Below are 16,848 nucleotides of genomic sequence, written 5' to 3' on the forward strand. Positions count from 1 at the left end.
TGGAATTTATGAGTTCCTGGACCTTCAACAACCCTGGTTGAAAGCATTAGTAGTGGATTCTGGTCTCGAAAGTCAGAAAACATAAGTAATGGGACTCAATATATTGACGACATAAGTAAGGTAAAGTAAAGTAGTAAAGTTTCCCGTGCACTCTGCTCTATGCCATGAACCATGTCCTCCGGACAACTTTACCTCCCTCGCAGGTACCTATTTATTTGAGACTGAGTGAACCCCAAAGTTGAAAAAGTTCCGACCTTAGAGAAGCCACTCTGGAAATCAAACCCGAGTCTCAGGTGTGGCAGTCACACACCCTAACAACTAGACCACAGCAGCTCCTCACTCTGATCACATATCACGCAACAAAAAGCAACCTGGTGGGTCTTGGCCTTTCGAAGGTGGTTTTTGTCACAGTATTTTTTCCTTCTTTCTTTCTTATGTACCATCTGAGCCACCCATAGTTTCTTTTGATTTTTTGTCCATTCCATGTGAAAATTATCACTGCTAGTGATATTACAATGGGACCAGTGATGGTAACAGTGGCAAGTATTTGGTCTAGGAATTAATTTGTGCGCCTGGACAAGAGATGGCGTAACGAGCGTATCGTCCCACAGTTCCGTATATCCACACATGCGTTGAAAACTCCTGTCAGCACGCATCGTTCGTAGTATAGGGCAGTTGATTGACGCGACAACAACAGCATTTTGTAGTCAACTGAACATGGCGCAGTTCGTGCCAGATAAAGTGTTTTTGTGGGGTGTTCTGCTTCATTACTTTAACATACAGAAAAGTGCTACCGAAAGTCATCGTATTTTGGTGGAAGTGTATGGTGACCATGCGCTAGCTGAGCGAACGTGTCAGAAGTGGTTTGCACGGTTTAGAAGTTGTGATTTTGGCCTGGAAGACCAAGAGCGACCTGGACAGCCAAAAAAATTTGAAGACGAAGAATTGAGAGCATTGCTCGATCAGGATTCGTGTCAAACGCAGGAAGAACTTGCAGAAGCTTTAGGCGTTGATCAAACAACAGTTTCCAAACGCCTCAAAGCCATGGGAATGATTCAAAAGATGTCACATTGGGTTCCACATGAATTGAAAAACAGAGACGTTGAAAGACGAAAAACCATTTGCGAATTGCTGCTTCAAAGACAGAAAAGAAAGGGGTTTTTGCATCGCATTGTTACTGGCGATGAGAAGTGGATCCATTACGAGAACCTGAAACGAAAAAAGGCCTGGGTGAAGCCAGGTGAATCAGGTCCATCACAACCGAAACGAGATATTCACTGTGCAAAGGTTATGCTGTGCATATGGTGGGATATGAAAGGTGTGGTGTACTATGAGCTGCTGCAACCGGGTGAAACTATTAATGGAGAACGTTATCGACGACAGTTAATGCGTTTGAAGCAAGCTCTGGCCAGGAAACGACCAGAATGGGAGAACAGACATGATAAACTTATTTTCCAACATGATAACGCTCGCCCACATGTCGCAAAACCGGTCAAAACCTATTTAGAAAATGTCGGATGGGAAGTTTTACCCCACCCGCCGTATTCACCAGACGTTGCTCCTTCGGACTACTACTACTTGTTCGATTGCATGAATAACGATTTGATTGGACAGTGGTTCACTTCTTCAGAATATATCGAAAAATGGGTCTCTGACTGGATCGCTTCAAAGGATGAGGACTTCTTTCGCCACGGAATCCGTAACTTGCCTGACAGATGGGCGAAAGTGGTGGCTCGCGATTGACAATATTTTTCTTAAGTATTTATGTATTTTGTGTTTGAACTACAGCTTCAATGTGTGTGTAACAACCGCACAAATTAATTCCTAGACCAAATATGTCCACACAGATTTGGTTACTTCATCCCCATTTAAAGTTGGATTGGTCTGGTGGTGATTTGGTAACTGTATTTTTGTTCATTTAACCCTTTATAGCCTGAATTTTTGTTATGGAACAAAATGGCAGTTTGAAACATTTATATGTATGGATAAGACTTCGTTTGGCAGGATTGACAACAAAAAATCATCTGACATTGTAATAATACTAATTACAACTAATGGGACATGAAAGTCCTGATAGGGCACTAACATCTTCTGTATAAACAGACAAATGATGTGTATAAGATGGTGCTTAGTTACAAAATATATACTCCCTTCAACACTTACATGCAAAATATCTACAAAATATAGAGCGATCACAAGGAACAAGGAAAAGAACCTTTGGCGAAAAGTCTATGTGCAACTTCCCTTTCTTCCTTTCAACTCGGGCCATAAGGAAGCATGCTCCACTCTGCCCCTGCCCTCCATGCGGGAGTGCAAAGGAGTTGCGGGACTACACAGGCTATACCTGTTACACATTTTATAATATACTCCTCACAAGACAAATATATAAATTAAAAGACAAATGAGCAAGAAATAGTAAATAAAAAGTGTCATCACTCTTGACCTGCCATAAGTAGTGTGCCATGGATTTTGGTTAAGGGGATAGTTACATATTCTTTTTTTAGTAGCCAGCCCTTATTTTCTATCTTTCCCACCTTTTTTAACAGTCTTTTTTAAAAAAATACTAGGCCAAGGGGCAGGGGTGTGTCTACATCTGAGAACTTTTCTGCCTGTCACCTATTAATATCCTCATCAATATCGATCTTTGTGCCATAGCCCTACGTCAAAAAAAGCTGTCTAGAACATTTGGGTGTGCAAGGAGGGGGGGGGGTTGATGGGGTTCATAGCCCCCATTTGGCCTAGTATTCACAAAAAAAAAATCGAAATTAGGAAAAATGGCAAAATGAGGGCTTGAGTGTATACCACCAGTTTCGAAAATCCTGGGCATGCCACTAGTTTAGAAGTGAGGAAAATATATTAAGATTTTTTCAGACAAAGTAGGCACCAGAAGCCTGTCAAGACTGCAAAGTCCCAGTTGATGTTTTGCTCATAAAATAACTTTCCGATTATATTTGGCCAAAAGTATTTTCTAACTATATTTATATGAGCTAAAAAAATTCTGGGGTACATACAGTTATTCTAATATCTAATTTTCATAAATCTAAGACAACTGCACGTTTATGTGGGCAATGTGACTGCCTTTATGACGCTTAGGTCTAAAAAATTGCTTACTGCTCCCCCCCCCCCCCAAATACGCACTAACAAAGCCATGAATCCAACTAAGCTTAGGTATGAAATATGATCTTAAAATGTTTAATTTATTAATTAACACAAGATTGCATTAAACGTAATTAACACTTGCACCGGAGTGGCTTTCCTAAAGAAGGCTCTACTGGTAACAGCATGAAAAGCTATGCAATACATTCTAATATATGGTCAATTCTACTACATTGCTGCAATTCTAAAATCTGGCTAGCAATGGTGCAAACATTTACAATGGAATGTTCATTATTCTGATTTAATGATGCATGTGATACAGAAAACATGTACTCGTTATTTATTTTAATAATGAAAATTTCAGCAACCAAGCTCAAAATAGTAAAAAAAATCCCTAGAACTAAATTTCAAAATTCAGGCACCCTGTATTTTGTGCATGGACCAAAATCTTATTCTAACAGGTAATAAAAGTAGAGATAGCTTACCTGAAGGTCCTTGTTCCTCTTGAAGGACTTCTCACAGAATATGCAGGGGAAGGGTCGTGTGTCGCTGTGCACCAGGCTGTGGGAGCGCAAGGCGTACTTTGTGCTGAACGTCCGGTCGCAATCTAGACAAGTGAAGGATATGCCTTGGTGTCCCTCCTTGTGTCGATTTAGTGAAATCTTGGTTTTTAACCTACGATACAAAGATTCATTTTAGATTTCAAATTAATAACCATTTCAGTATCATATTACTAGAATCTAGTTTCTATAATGAATTACACGAATGAGGTACTTGTATTATTATTATTTTTTTTACATGTACGTAGTTATTTTACACAGGAATGCATATTTTTGTTTTTCCCTGATTAAAGCTGTGTCCAGTTGCGGAATATTAGATGCAGTTTGATATTTATACACACACAAAATGTGCAAACGTATCTCATTAGTTCCGGTGACCGCTGTCGGAACTTTTTAGTTATCTGTTTGGCAGGCTTCTGGTCTGCACTGTTTCGCCCATGGCCGTTGCCACTACTTTGTTATATGTACTCAAGTAGTGGGAGCCAAATGTGGTAGAATCGTTCCATTATCAACATTTAGCTTGAGGAAAATGCACAATTGCACGCGTTTCCTTGGTTTTTGTGTCAATCAGGATGCATGCAATGTGCAAACTTTCTTGATTTAGTAGTTGTTAAATTTGATGTGTTTTGCTAGGCCAGTGGTGGGTTGGGTTTTTTGGCATCGGATAAGTGTTCTTGTATCCTTTTGTTTATAGATCAGATAGATCTGCCAATGTAATGCACCTTGCACTGACACTGCATGGTACACCCCCAGGTTTCCTCTTTTTGTGCCATAACTTGTCAGATAAGATTATGATGTCCAAATTTATGCAAAAATTGACCAGAACTCAAATCCTGGTCTTGTGCCATTGCTCTACCAAATCAGCCTTGGTTTTGCCTGCCTGGCTGCATATTGAATAAGTTGCAAGACTGGGGTGGAAGTACGAAGAAGTGATGGGTGCACCAAAGAGGGGGGATTACAGGGGTCAGAATCTCCTCCCACCCCCCCCTTTGGCCATCATGTTACACAGAAAATTACTTTTCCTCACAATTTTATAATGGAAAATTTCTCATTCTTGTGTCATTTTCTAATAACAGGATCACTATTTGGACACAGCAGCATTTATTTATTTATTTATTTTTATTTGATTTGATTTTATTGCTGAAAAACAGCATACATGACTAATACAACAGTAATTAAAAAATTAAAAGTGTACTACATGAAAAATTATAGTGAGAAGACCAAGTTCGTTAAAATAAAGAAAAATACAAATTTAAAAAGTACAATGTAATCACATACGTTAAAAAACATGTTAAAAGTAAAATTACACATGTTATTTTCATCATAAAAGGTTACTAGGCTCCAGCGTATTGGAATATAAGAAAATTAAAATACCTATTATGTCTAAAATTAGAACTGACAGAAATTGTAGAGCAGTTGTTTCGGAATACATAATGACGTATCTTTAGTATAATTTTGGATAATAAATATGGTACATGAAGTTTTCCATTAATTAATTTGGAAATGTAATTATAATCATTAATATTTCATCTTTCCAAGAGACATGAATCGTTGCACCCTTTTGTAGGACCTTCAATTCTTCCCGTACCAAAATTGTAACATGAGAATAAGAACCCTTTTTAATTTTTTTTTTTTTTTACTTGCCACATTTTTCATTTAGAAAATACCCTCCTATAGAAAAATCCTCGGTGCACATATGGATGGGGTACTCTGTATTGTGATTTACCTTCTATTTTTAACCAAACTTAACTTCTTGTATTTTAAACTTACACTAACTCCTGAAAAACGCACATGTTGTGGCAAAAACTTGAGTAAATGGAAAAGTACATGCCTAAACTGGACTTTGGCTATTTAGTGAAAGAATGGCATGTGGTGTAAGATACTATTGGAATATTGAAGGAGCTATAATTTAATAATGGAATTCACTTTTTTCACAAAATGTCCATGCGAAATTCACTGAAATTATTTACATTGCATAATTTCCACGATACTTAGACTCAGTGAAAGTGTTGAGTAGTGGTGCATAACAGTCTGTGTATACTCTCCAACACAAATCTGGCATTTCACTTTTCATAAAAGCAATCTAGGATGTCCCTATCAACACCCAGGATCTACATCCAAACCTGTGCAATATGTGACTAAATAACAGAATGTGCCTTGAAAAAAGTGCAGTTTTCTAAATGTAGGGGAGACTAGCAGATAGTTCCAAACTGTAAGAACTTTTAAAACTTTCTTTGGCTTAAACATGTAAATTTATTTCATTCATTTTGAATTACACTGCAGGATATAAATTGGGTTTCTTGTTCCTCATAATAAGAGTTGAACTCGTACTGCTACTTGAAAATTGTAATAATTCAAAGTAGTTCAGAATATTTATTATTATAATATGTATATTTTCCACTGAAACTACATTGTAGCTAGCTACCACAGATTTGTTTTAAAATATTTACACGAGGTAGTTATTTAATCAAAAAATCAATTTCTCCTCAGTGTTGTTGCAAAAATAATAAATTCTGCATTTTGCAGTTTTCAGCAAGGTAAATCAGGTTGATTTAAATCTGGTAACTTAAAAAAAAATATCACTGCTTTAAATCACTTTAAAGAAATAATTTATGGAATAATGTACATAAGGAATTTGTAGATATTGTACCAGAATAAGTTTTGGTGAAAGTTACATTTATCTCATAATCATTGAATGGTGTTTATTAGGCTCTAAAAAAAGAAACAAAATATATATACTGATGGAGTGAGGCTCATACGAAAGGAAATATAATATGTAAACTGCAAACATCCTTAAATTTTGTGTAGAATAATATACAAAATACTAATCATGGTAACCCGTAAATAGTGTCATTATCCTTAAGCTGTAAATAAACATGGCAGATGATATTTTGCAAACTCTCATTAAAAAATCACCAAAATTCAGCTACATAGACTAGACAAAATATTTGAAGTTACAATTATATAGTACATTCAGAATGTTTTAGTTTCACTGGAAGAAAAGTTACTGAAATTATTACAGTTTCATTAACACACTCAACAAACATTTCCATAGCAGATTCACATATACAGTATCAGAAACACAAAGATGTATATTTATATATATTTTATTATTTGCTTTAATCAAACTGTTCAAATATTTTACAGGGCAGCTTATTAGAAAAAGGCTTTCTATAAAAATAGATATATGTAGTGCCAAAATACATGCAAGCAATTTTAAGCATTTCTTTTAAATCAAAAAGTCGATTTTATTAATAAAATCATCAAAAATGATTTTTTTTAAAATAAAAATCATGATTTTTAGCTACCCTGGTTTTCAGGATATTTAGATTTAACGAAAGTGTCACATTGCATTTTTGTGAACTCCACAAGACACTTGAGTCTGGAAAATTATCGGGCAGTGTGGCTGATTATAATGCAGCCAATATTTTCTGATATTGATACACTGAAATCGGTATTGGCTCAGCCTTACTTATAGTCTATGAGAAATGATAACAGGTATGAATTGTTGTACAAAAAAAATATAAAATTCTGGGTGGGTCAAAGCAGTGAGATTTTTTTTTCTTTTTACGGAAGCCAAGGTTAAAAATATACATTTTTACCTCCCAATAAACAAAGAAGAGAAATTTGAATTGAATTGTTGTTTTAAGTCCAGTTTATGCACAGAAAGGCTAATCGGGACTGGACCTACAATTTAAAGTATGATCTGAACCACTATGTGCCTCCAAAGGGTAGCAAACCCAGCACCCCTTCATTACAAGGTGACAACGTTACCACTGTGCCATCGGGGAGGCCCAGGAAGAGAAATTTGTATCAGCATCATCCTTTGTTCACCACATTAGACCAAAGTGAATGAAAAATGTATTATGTAGTCGTGGTGTTTCCCTACAGTCACGTCAAGTCACAGTGAAAATAAGTAGATACTTCTTACGAAAAAAAAAAGTCTGGGCCCTATATATAACCCATGGGCCAACAGCCTGTGAGGGCAAGCATCTGCCTACGAGGGTCACTATTTATATTTTGAGCCTTGGCAACACTGATTGACGCTCGCGTCAATTGGTGCAAACAAATGCTCAATAAATACAATCGTGGTGCTTCAAAAGACGTATATAAGATTGTAACAGGTGACGAATCATGGATATATGCATATGAGCCGGAACGTAAACAGCAGTCGACTGTATGGGTGTTTCAAGATGAACCCAATCCAACAAAAGTTGTTCGCGCTCGAAGCACATCGAAACAAATGGTCGCCTGTTTTTTCGGGAAAACTACTGTGCCTTTAGAGGAACGTAGAACGGTCAACTCTGAATGGTACACAACAATTTGTTTGCCAGAGGTCTTCGGTCAAATTCGGAAAACAAATAAACGCCGTCGGATCATTCTTCATCAAGACAATGCCAGCTGTCACACATCTCGTCTAACAACCGACTTTATGAACAGTCAAAAAATCGAATTGATGGGTCATCTGCCGTACGGTCCTGATTTGGCACCCAATGACTTCTTCTTGTTCCCGAATGTCAAGAATAAATTGCATGGACAACGATTTTCGTCGGCGGAAGACGCCGTTGATGCGTTCAAAAACCATATTATGGAGGTGTCTCAAGAAGATTGGAAAAACTGCTTTGACAAATGGTTCGAACAGATGCAAAAGTGTATTGACCATAAAGGAGAATACTTCGAAAAACAATAAAGCAGTTTTCAATGCCAAATTCCTGTTTTTTCATTGTTAGGCTCAAAATATAAATAGTGACCCTCATACCAACTGCCGGTCTCACTTCCACGTGCCTCAGCAGAGGCGGGCGATCATCCAAGCAGATGCGGGGTAAAATGTGGTCAGCACAATGAACCCCAATCGTTGTACGTTTCCATTAGTGGGTTATGCTACTCATTCGTAGCTCCCAGTTTCGTCATGATGGTGAATGGCCACCAGTCCCATACACAGGCTGAAATCTCGGGAGAAAGGTTGTTATGCTTCCCTCAGAAGACTCGAACCTGCGTGTGTCCTGTCCCCAAAGCATGATGCCTTAGACCACAAGACCACGGTGCAGGATCTGATACGTATGCAAAGTAACAAAAAAAAGACAGGATTCAAATATCTTTGGTTTTGGGGAAATGGCATGTTAGTTGAAGTCATGTGGTGCTAACTGCTTAAACTGCCATTAAGGATGTAAAGGTTAATACTTACATCCCCACAATGCAGTGCAAAAGGAACTTACATTTTCCCACAAACATCGCAAGGAAAGTTTCCTATTTCACAGGAGCTACCCCATGGATTCTGCGCACTCCCCATCTCCCCGTTGGTGCCTCCCCAACTGCTCTGGCCGTACGCCTGCATCTGCTGCTGTTGCATTTGTTGTTGCTGGAGTTGCTGCTGCTGTTGGATCTGTTGCTGCTGCTGCAGCTGCTGTTGCTGGATTTGCTGTTGTTGAAGTTGCTGTTGCAGGGTCTGTTCCATTAGGAGTTTGTTCGCTGCCTCGTGCAGAGGTGGGGGTGGGGGTGGAGGAGGGGGTGGTGGTGGGGGTTGCATGGGCTGAGGGGGAGGAGGGGGTAAGGGTGGAGGAGGAAGGGGTGGCTGGAGAACATTGTCATGCACTCGTTCCTTGTGGCTCATCAGTATGTACTTGTTGCCAAATCTACAAATAAATAGCATATTAAAAATGAATAAATGTAAGGTTCTCACACATTGTGACAAACAAATCCCCCAACCTTTTGAGGATTTTCCAGACATTTTTGAAGTAGATTTCAATCCCCCTTCAAAAAACTGGTTCACATAAAAATATAATTTATTTTCATTCTCAAATTCTGACAAGAACCAAAAAAAAATCTCTGTGATTGTTAGGGTCACATATTTACGCTGAACAAGAGATCCAACATTTCGGTACAAAAACCAGACACATTTCAGGATCAAAAGTTCTATCTAAAATGGCATGTTGGTGTTAAAATGGTCAATATAATCCTAAATTTGATTTGAAAGCTACACTTATTACAAAAAATTAACATTTCCCTTCTAATAACACATTTATGTAGTTATCAGAGAACTACTCCATTTTTGCTTCTCAAATATTTACAGCAGAAGTAATCAATTTTCATGATTTACTTAACTCGCAGGATAATTCAGACTTCCCTCTAAATTCATGTTTAATAGTTTATTTCATATTTTGCAGCTCATTTTTCAACATTTAGTGAAAAAACATGGTAGGAAAATGAATCTCACACCTTTCAAAAGCATGAAAAATGAACATTACAGTGTGTTATCTCTAGCAGGGGTGCCCATCCCCCCCAAGGCCAATGGCGCATCCCTCCACCAAAATCATGTCATGCCCCCCCCCCCCCAATCATATCATTTGCGCCCTTAAACCATATCGTAATCCCCACGAAATATTTAATTACGACATCCTGTCTACCGAAAGTAACACCACTTGGATGATGTCATCTTCAAAACCTCAGCCTTTGTTGTAAAGATTTTTTTTTACTGCCTGTCAAATGGCAGATGTACCCAATCTATTGAATACATAATAATGTACAAATGTTGTGTACTACGTTTGTTATTTTTACTTACAAACCATCAGATCTTATTGGCGCACCCTGTATTAACATTGCAATGAATACAGGCATATGGATAATTTGCTAAGATTATAGTAATTTCTAGTGCACTGGGTTGAAAAACATAACAAAGCAGTTCTTCAGTACTGACAGAGAATAGTTTTCGATCTAAATAACTCGTGTCTCGCTAAAGAACTTCAAGAGTTGAACAACTACTTACATCTGGCCACAAAGATTGCAAGTGACGGGAGAGTGTTCCTCCCTCAGGAAGTGCATCATCTGGTGCTCCTGGAACGCGATCCACCCCTGAAAGCTTTTGTTGCAAATGGAACACGGGAACATGTCCTGAGTGTCTGGCACGTGCGTATACTGGTGGCGAACGAGGAGCTGCCGGGCAGGGAACTTCTTCCCACACATGTTGCACCTGCAAAGGAGCACGATTAGACATTTAATTTGTTTTGAAGTTTTTGCTCAGGTAGGCTAATTGGGACAGCAGCTACAGTTCAAAGTGGAATCTGAACCACTGGGCAATGTGACTCCGCTGAGGATCAAACCTGGGACTCTATGATTACAAGGCAGCAATGCTACCACCACACCATCGAGAAGGTTTGGTTATTTACTTTTCATAAAATTAAATTTAAAAAATACATATATGATTTCCATGTGAGTAATTCTGACAGGAGGGCTTCCCTAATGGCTTAGTGCTAATGCTGATGCCTTGTAATGAAGAGTTTCCAGGTTCAATACCTGGTGGAGGCACATAGTGGTTTGGATCCCACTTTAGGTACAGTCCTGATTAGCTTATCCACACTCCTCACGGGAGACACAAACAGACCATATTTTCATGCATAAAATAGCCAATGGCAAATTCAGAAAACTTTAAACTTCATTACATAAGTCCAAGTGATTTAAAGACGTGAAATGATAGCAGAATGAAATTGCCACCACAGGGGTAGGCAAATACAGGGTGCCCAGGCATGATGGCACCTTTTTTTTAAATAATGAGTACACATGTTTTTGTTCTTTGCGTTTGCTGTGTAACATGGATCATTAAATCAGAATAATAAACACACAATCATGTATTATTGCTGCATGCACTGTCGCTGAAGTTTATTCATACCGTTACCAGTAGAGCTATATATGTATGGTAGGTAACTCAGGTGCAAGAATTATTTACTTGTGTTAATTAATAAGTTACACATTTTAAGATCACATTTCAAAATGTATAGGTTTATATTAGTTTGATTCATGACTTTATTATTTATTTATTCCCGTCCCCCAAAAAATTTGGCTTCTCATTTATTTTTAGTTTTGTCTACTCTTCAACCACTGGTGCATCAGTGGTGAGAAAAATCCAAGAAATTAGTCACAGTAAGCTGAAGGTTTAATTAATGTACATAAACAGGCAAGTGCGATCAGGTTTTTCTTCTAAAATCAAGACATTCAGTAAAAGTCTATTTAGGCCAATAAAGATACAGAATCGATTAAACCTGCCACATGATTAAAATAAGCCAAACATCCTACAATTTACCCAAAAGGTAGGTTTTCCGTGTGCTGACTCTTGTGCTTGAGGAGTTTCCACCTGTCGATGAGAACCTTCCCGCAGAAGCACTCGACCATCGGAAGCTTCTTGTGTTGTGCCGAGCAATGCAGCTCAAAGTCTTGGAACGAGGGACTCTCCGAGCCACAGTCCCTGCATCGGAAAATATAAAACTCCGCCAGCTCCTTGTCCACCTTCACAGTGTCCGTTTTCGTCACGCACAGCCCCCTTGCGGATAAATGCTCCAGGCTCACGGTCTCTGACTTGTCTACGATTTTCTCTCGCAATTCGCTCCTCTGGAGTTCGACGTCTAATGTTGTCTTGGGCTTGACTTGTGCATCCTGGCCTCCGTTTACACCTTCCGACATTGTAGACTCTATGGCTGATATAAAAGGCATGGGGTCCACTTTCACTTCTACCTCAACAATCCCTGTATCGTCTCCATTTTTGGTCCACCAAAAGTCCTGTAAAAATTCAGTTACTATTGTTTTGCCTTGAAAAAAATGATCAGTCATAAAAGATCTATATTCCAATGCATATTGAGATAATGAAATGTTTTGTTTCCTCACTTAAAACTAAATTTAACTTTCGAAGCTACACAAAGTAATAATTTGTTAAAAATATATTGAATAAGTGACTACATTCATAACTCACCACTAGTCTTGACAGTCCTCACCATAATCATAAAGAAGCATAATTATACTGATAAAATACACTTATTATGTCCCCATCTACTCACATACACATGTAAGAGCATTATAAAATCAGCACTACAGCCAATACTTTCTTAACTTCGCACATTACTTGTTATACTTCAAATTAATAAAATATGCAAGTTATGTTAAGCAAACACTATATTTCTTCCTGCGATATTTCTACACATTGTATGGTGCTTATTTCAAGCATGTAAACTAATATTGACAATTTGTGAAGACACATTGTTGCATATATTAAATATCAATTACAAGGTTTAAAGATAAAATACCATTGGAATCATCATGAACAACACAAAATGCACAAATATAGTGTATGCTGAGTGTTAGAAGTGGTGTAAAAAAACAGGTTTTATGAAAGAAATATATATTTTCCATGACTTTTTTCAGTCACCCCAACCAAAGTATTTCAAATCAATGAAAATATATGGCAGTTCCATAGCTTTTATTTGTCTCTACTGTGAACAAAATACTAGTTTCTAAATTTAAAATACATAGCCGTGGTTTCATTTTTTTTGGAGTGTAATGTTCATATCTCAGTAGGCTTATAAAATATATCTACATGCTCTATCCATATTCACATAACTGCAGTATGTTTATATTTTTTGTACATAGACTGTAATAGTATGATATGATCTTCAATGTTTAAATTTGACATACGACCATGCACATGAAGCACAAAAAGAAAATATTACTACATCTCTCGAAAATCTAGATAAAATCTTTAGCTTTCTGTTCAGCAAAAAATATTTGTATTCTGGCTTTCAACTGTATCGTGTATAATTTGATAATGGCCAGTACGCCTGGTACAATAATTTCTTAAAAAGTCAATGCCCCAATCAACAATTTTACTGGAACACCACTCAGATTTTTTTAAACTTTATATCTTAATGAATATGCACCCTTAAAATTAAATAAATAACTTTAGTTAAACACTACACAAAATATTAGGGATGTGACGAAGCTGAAAATTTACCGATGCCGATGTACTCACCGATAATTTTTGGAACCGATTCCGATGCCGATATTTAACCGATTCCGATACATAAGATTATTAAACAGAAATGGGATGTTATTTTCAGCATGACAAAAATAAATTTGCTATGTACATTTCTATTGAATATCATATGTATATACATATATATTCTCAAGAGATGCGAATGTACATTTGCATCTACAAAATGTTGTGAACCTTTAAGAAGAACATGGATTCTCAAGAGATTAAACATTAGTACACAAGCAGTTCTTGTTCTTGAAATGCAAAATGAATTCCTGTTCTGCCAGATTCAACTTCAGAAACATGAGATTTGGAAGCACTTCAGGAAGTAACCTACTTCTTCTCTTATCTCAAATATGTTCACCAACAGTGAACACTCAATCATTAAATACTGATGCAGCAGGTATGCCCAAGTATTTTCTCAAAACTTGCTTCAGGTTTGAATATTCATTTTTGAATTTCCAATACAACAGCAGATCCTGGTTCAGCAATGTACTGTTTTATTTCCGATTTATAGTTAGGTTGATCCTCTGAATGAGTTTGCAATAATTTTATTACAAAAACTCTACAATAATGATGAATCATAAGCAAATTTTCAATAAATCTTACAAAACTAGAATATAAAACTTATTAGATGTTAAAAACTCTAGTATAATCTGTACCGGTTTAAATATCGGATTTTTGCCGATTCCGATGTGTCAATTTCGGCCGATTTTCATACATCTGTAATCGGCTTCGGCACATCCCTACAAAATACAAAAACAGCACAAAAAGGAACACATTAAAAATCTGTCTAAGCTTTCAACGCCATCTCAGAGTCATCCCCAAGAATCATCAAAAGATTGTGAGGAAGAAGAAACAGGAACTACAATGAGTTATAAAAATATTATCATCATTACCTTTTCTTTGCATTCATCATCTTCAAAATCGCTTGACTCCAGCTTGAATTCTATTCCATCTGTCATTTTCTCCACTTCCAGTGCCTCATCGTTCTCAGTCCCACTCATTATCTTCAGTACTTCCTGCATTTCTAAGGCCCTTAGTGCAAATTGATGAAACCTCTCTATTTCCTCACAACATTTTGTGCATAGAACTTTTGGTAGCTCATCGTCTACTGCTACCTGCAAGCATGGAGTAAGCACGGGTCAAAATGTTGTTCAAATACACTCTACTCTTTTCATTACTGCTTCCAACAAATGTGCATAAAGTTGAAATAAATAAGCAAAGGTTAAATATTTTAGACATGGCATCAATGCACATGACTGCACAAAGAAACAAACCATATTTACCAAGACATGCAAACTTTACAAGCAAGCAACTAAGTTTTAAAAAAGGTGAACTGCCACTAGATGCACGATCAAACTACCTGTACAGTTATGGTATCATAGGTTTATTGATATGAACATTAATTTAATAATTTGGTTAGAGCAACTGGTAAACTAGAATAGTTGGAATTTGGTATAAATGCAACTACTAGAAAATATAATCCTACTTATATTCAAGTATATTAATCAAAATTTGCATTATTTTATGTATGGAGACAGAGATGAATGGAAGTCATACTTCTCGGTAAAAGCTGAACAACCAAAACATCAGGACTACCATTCAAAACCATTTAATTGCAAATGCAATCAGAGACACTTGTTTTCTCAGTAGGCTAGATGTTCATTATTTTTGCTTTTATATCCATTTGATATATTATGTTCATAATTTCATTCAAAACATTGATTATTTCATTTATTTTATTTTTATTACATGATTATTAGTTGTTTGAAACAAAAACATTCCCTTCAGTACTTTTTTCTTGAAAGCTGTAGACATGCATGGGTAGAAGAAATGAAAATGGTTCCTGGTGATTGCTAAAATCAAATAACTACTAAATATTGAAACTTAAACATGTAAAATTTCACACTGATTTACTTTGAACTAAAAAAAAAGTTATTATTGTTCGGAATTCGAATTATTTGGCGTTATTTTTTTCACACGTCCAGTAAATAGCACAACGCCTATTTTCTCTGGCATGAACGCGTCAAAGTGCAGTGCGATATATGTCACGTCGCGGTGACAACTTAGAAACCATTTCTACATCCATATTTAACATCGATCCACTCTCTCATTCAATGTTCACCTTATTTTTCTTAAAGACAGTTGCTTGATTAGCCCCTGTTGCTGGCACATATTTTGTTTATTCCTCTCTCTCTCTCCACACAAATCGTAAAAACGTAAATAAGCTACTGTTTACGTAAATATTTTTACTCTGAAAACAAATATACTTTTGCACGGCTTTCACGAGTGCACTAACCTATTTTCTAAAACTGTGCAACAAAACGAAATTTTCTTTGTCTGTCAAGTGCGTGCACTATATATGCATGTGAATGACATGAACTGTCAAAGTGACGTTTATGCTTCACTTACCACTATGGACAGGTATTTCTGAATCTTGGTTTCCAGTGACATGTTCTTTCCATCGTCTCCAAATATTGGGATACCATTTTCTTCATCTGCTGTACACAATCGGCACTTTTTCACAATATTATTGAATGACCCCATGTCATTGGTCTTGCTTTTCCCGTATTTTCTTACTAGACTACGAAAAAAAAAGGTATCTGGAGTTTCGATTGTCTATTGTTCGCCCTAAACAAAAGTTAATAAGTGACATTCGAAATGCGGCAGGGGCAATGAACATCCGAGTTTCATACAAGCGAATGCGGTATACGAGTGATATTAATCAATAATCTTGACTGCAGAGGGCGTGTCTTTGGTATTGGAAAGGAGATGGTAAATCATGGCGCATGTAAGAAATGCAGACAAGAATATATAATTTTAAATATGGCGCAACGCTAATGTACTTATTTAGCGCAAAGCTCTGTAGGACTATGCATGTTGGTCGGAACACGTAACATGATTTCGTGCACTCATACATGAAGCAGATGTTTTGTTTACAATCGTAAGATTTGTCTTGGCTGTTTAAAAATAGTTTTTCAGCATTGCATTTGAATACTTAAAGTTGATGACTTAGCGCATGCGCAGTGTAGCTCGAAATAACTGAGCGCATTTCCTTGCCGTGTTCAATTGATCTAAAGGCAAGAGATGAATTTATGTGATTTATCACACGTAAAGCTCCTGTCTAAGAGATCCATACAAAAGCATATTCAAGAATATATCTCGCACCAGGCTGCATCAGAGTCGCAACCAAGATTTGAAGAGGGGGAAGAAATATGAACAAATTTACATTCGTAAGGTGAATTGAATGTCACCTGTTTACCTTGTTAAAACAAGTCGCCGGCATGAATTAAATGTTTTTAAAATTATTAAATATTCCTCTTATTGAGGGAAGAAAGTGTTTATGCTTGAGTAGAGAAGAGGTGAAATTAACTGCATGATCCTATTATCATTTAT

At 36.9% G+C, this 16,848-nt stretch overlaps 1 protein-coding gene across 1 annotated transcript in view; it reads right to left on the reverse strand.

Annotated features, from left to right (window-relative positions):
- Positions 1-16,138, reverse strand: part of LOC145991290 (transcription factor grauzone-like) — a 65,384-nt gene extending 49,246 nt beyond the window's left edge. The window contains exons 1-6 of the mRNA XM_083127280.1: positions 15,865-16,138; positions 14,349-14,570; positions 11,731-12,203; positions 10,420-10,623; positions 8,873-9,289; positions 3,582-3,771 (exon numbers count right to left, since the gene is read on the reverse strand). Of these exons, the coding sequence (XP_082983406.1) occupies positions 3,582-3,771; positions 8,873-9,289; positions 10,420-10,623; positions 11,731-12,203; positions 14,349-14,570; positions 15,865-15,999 (1,641 nt within the window). The 5' untranslated portion in view covers positions 16,000-16,138. The remainder of the gene's footprint in view (positions 1-3,581; positions 3,772-8,872; positions 9,290-10,419; positions 10,624-11,730; positions 12,204-14,348; positions 14,571-15,864) is intronic.
- Between the last annotated feature and the right edge of the window lie 710 nt (positions 16,139-16,848).

Source organism: Lepisma saccharinum, chromosome 8 (genome assembly GCF_977018435.1).
Source record: "Lepisma saccharinum chromosome 8, izLepSacc3.1, whole genome shotgun sequence".
Lineage (NCBI taxonomy): Eukaryota > Metazoa > Arthropoda > Insecta > Zygentoma > Lepismatidae > Lepisma > Lepisma saccharinum.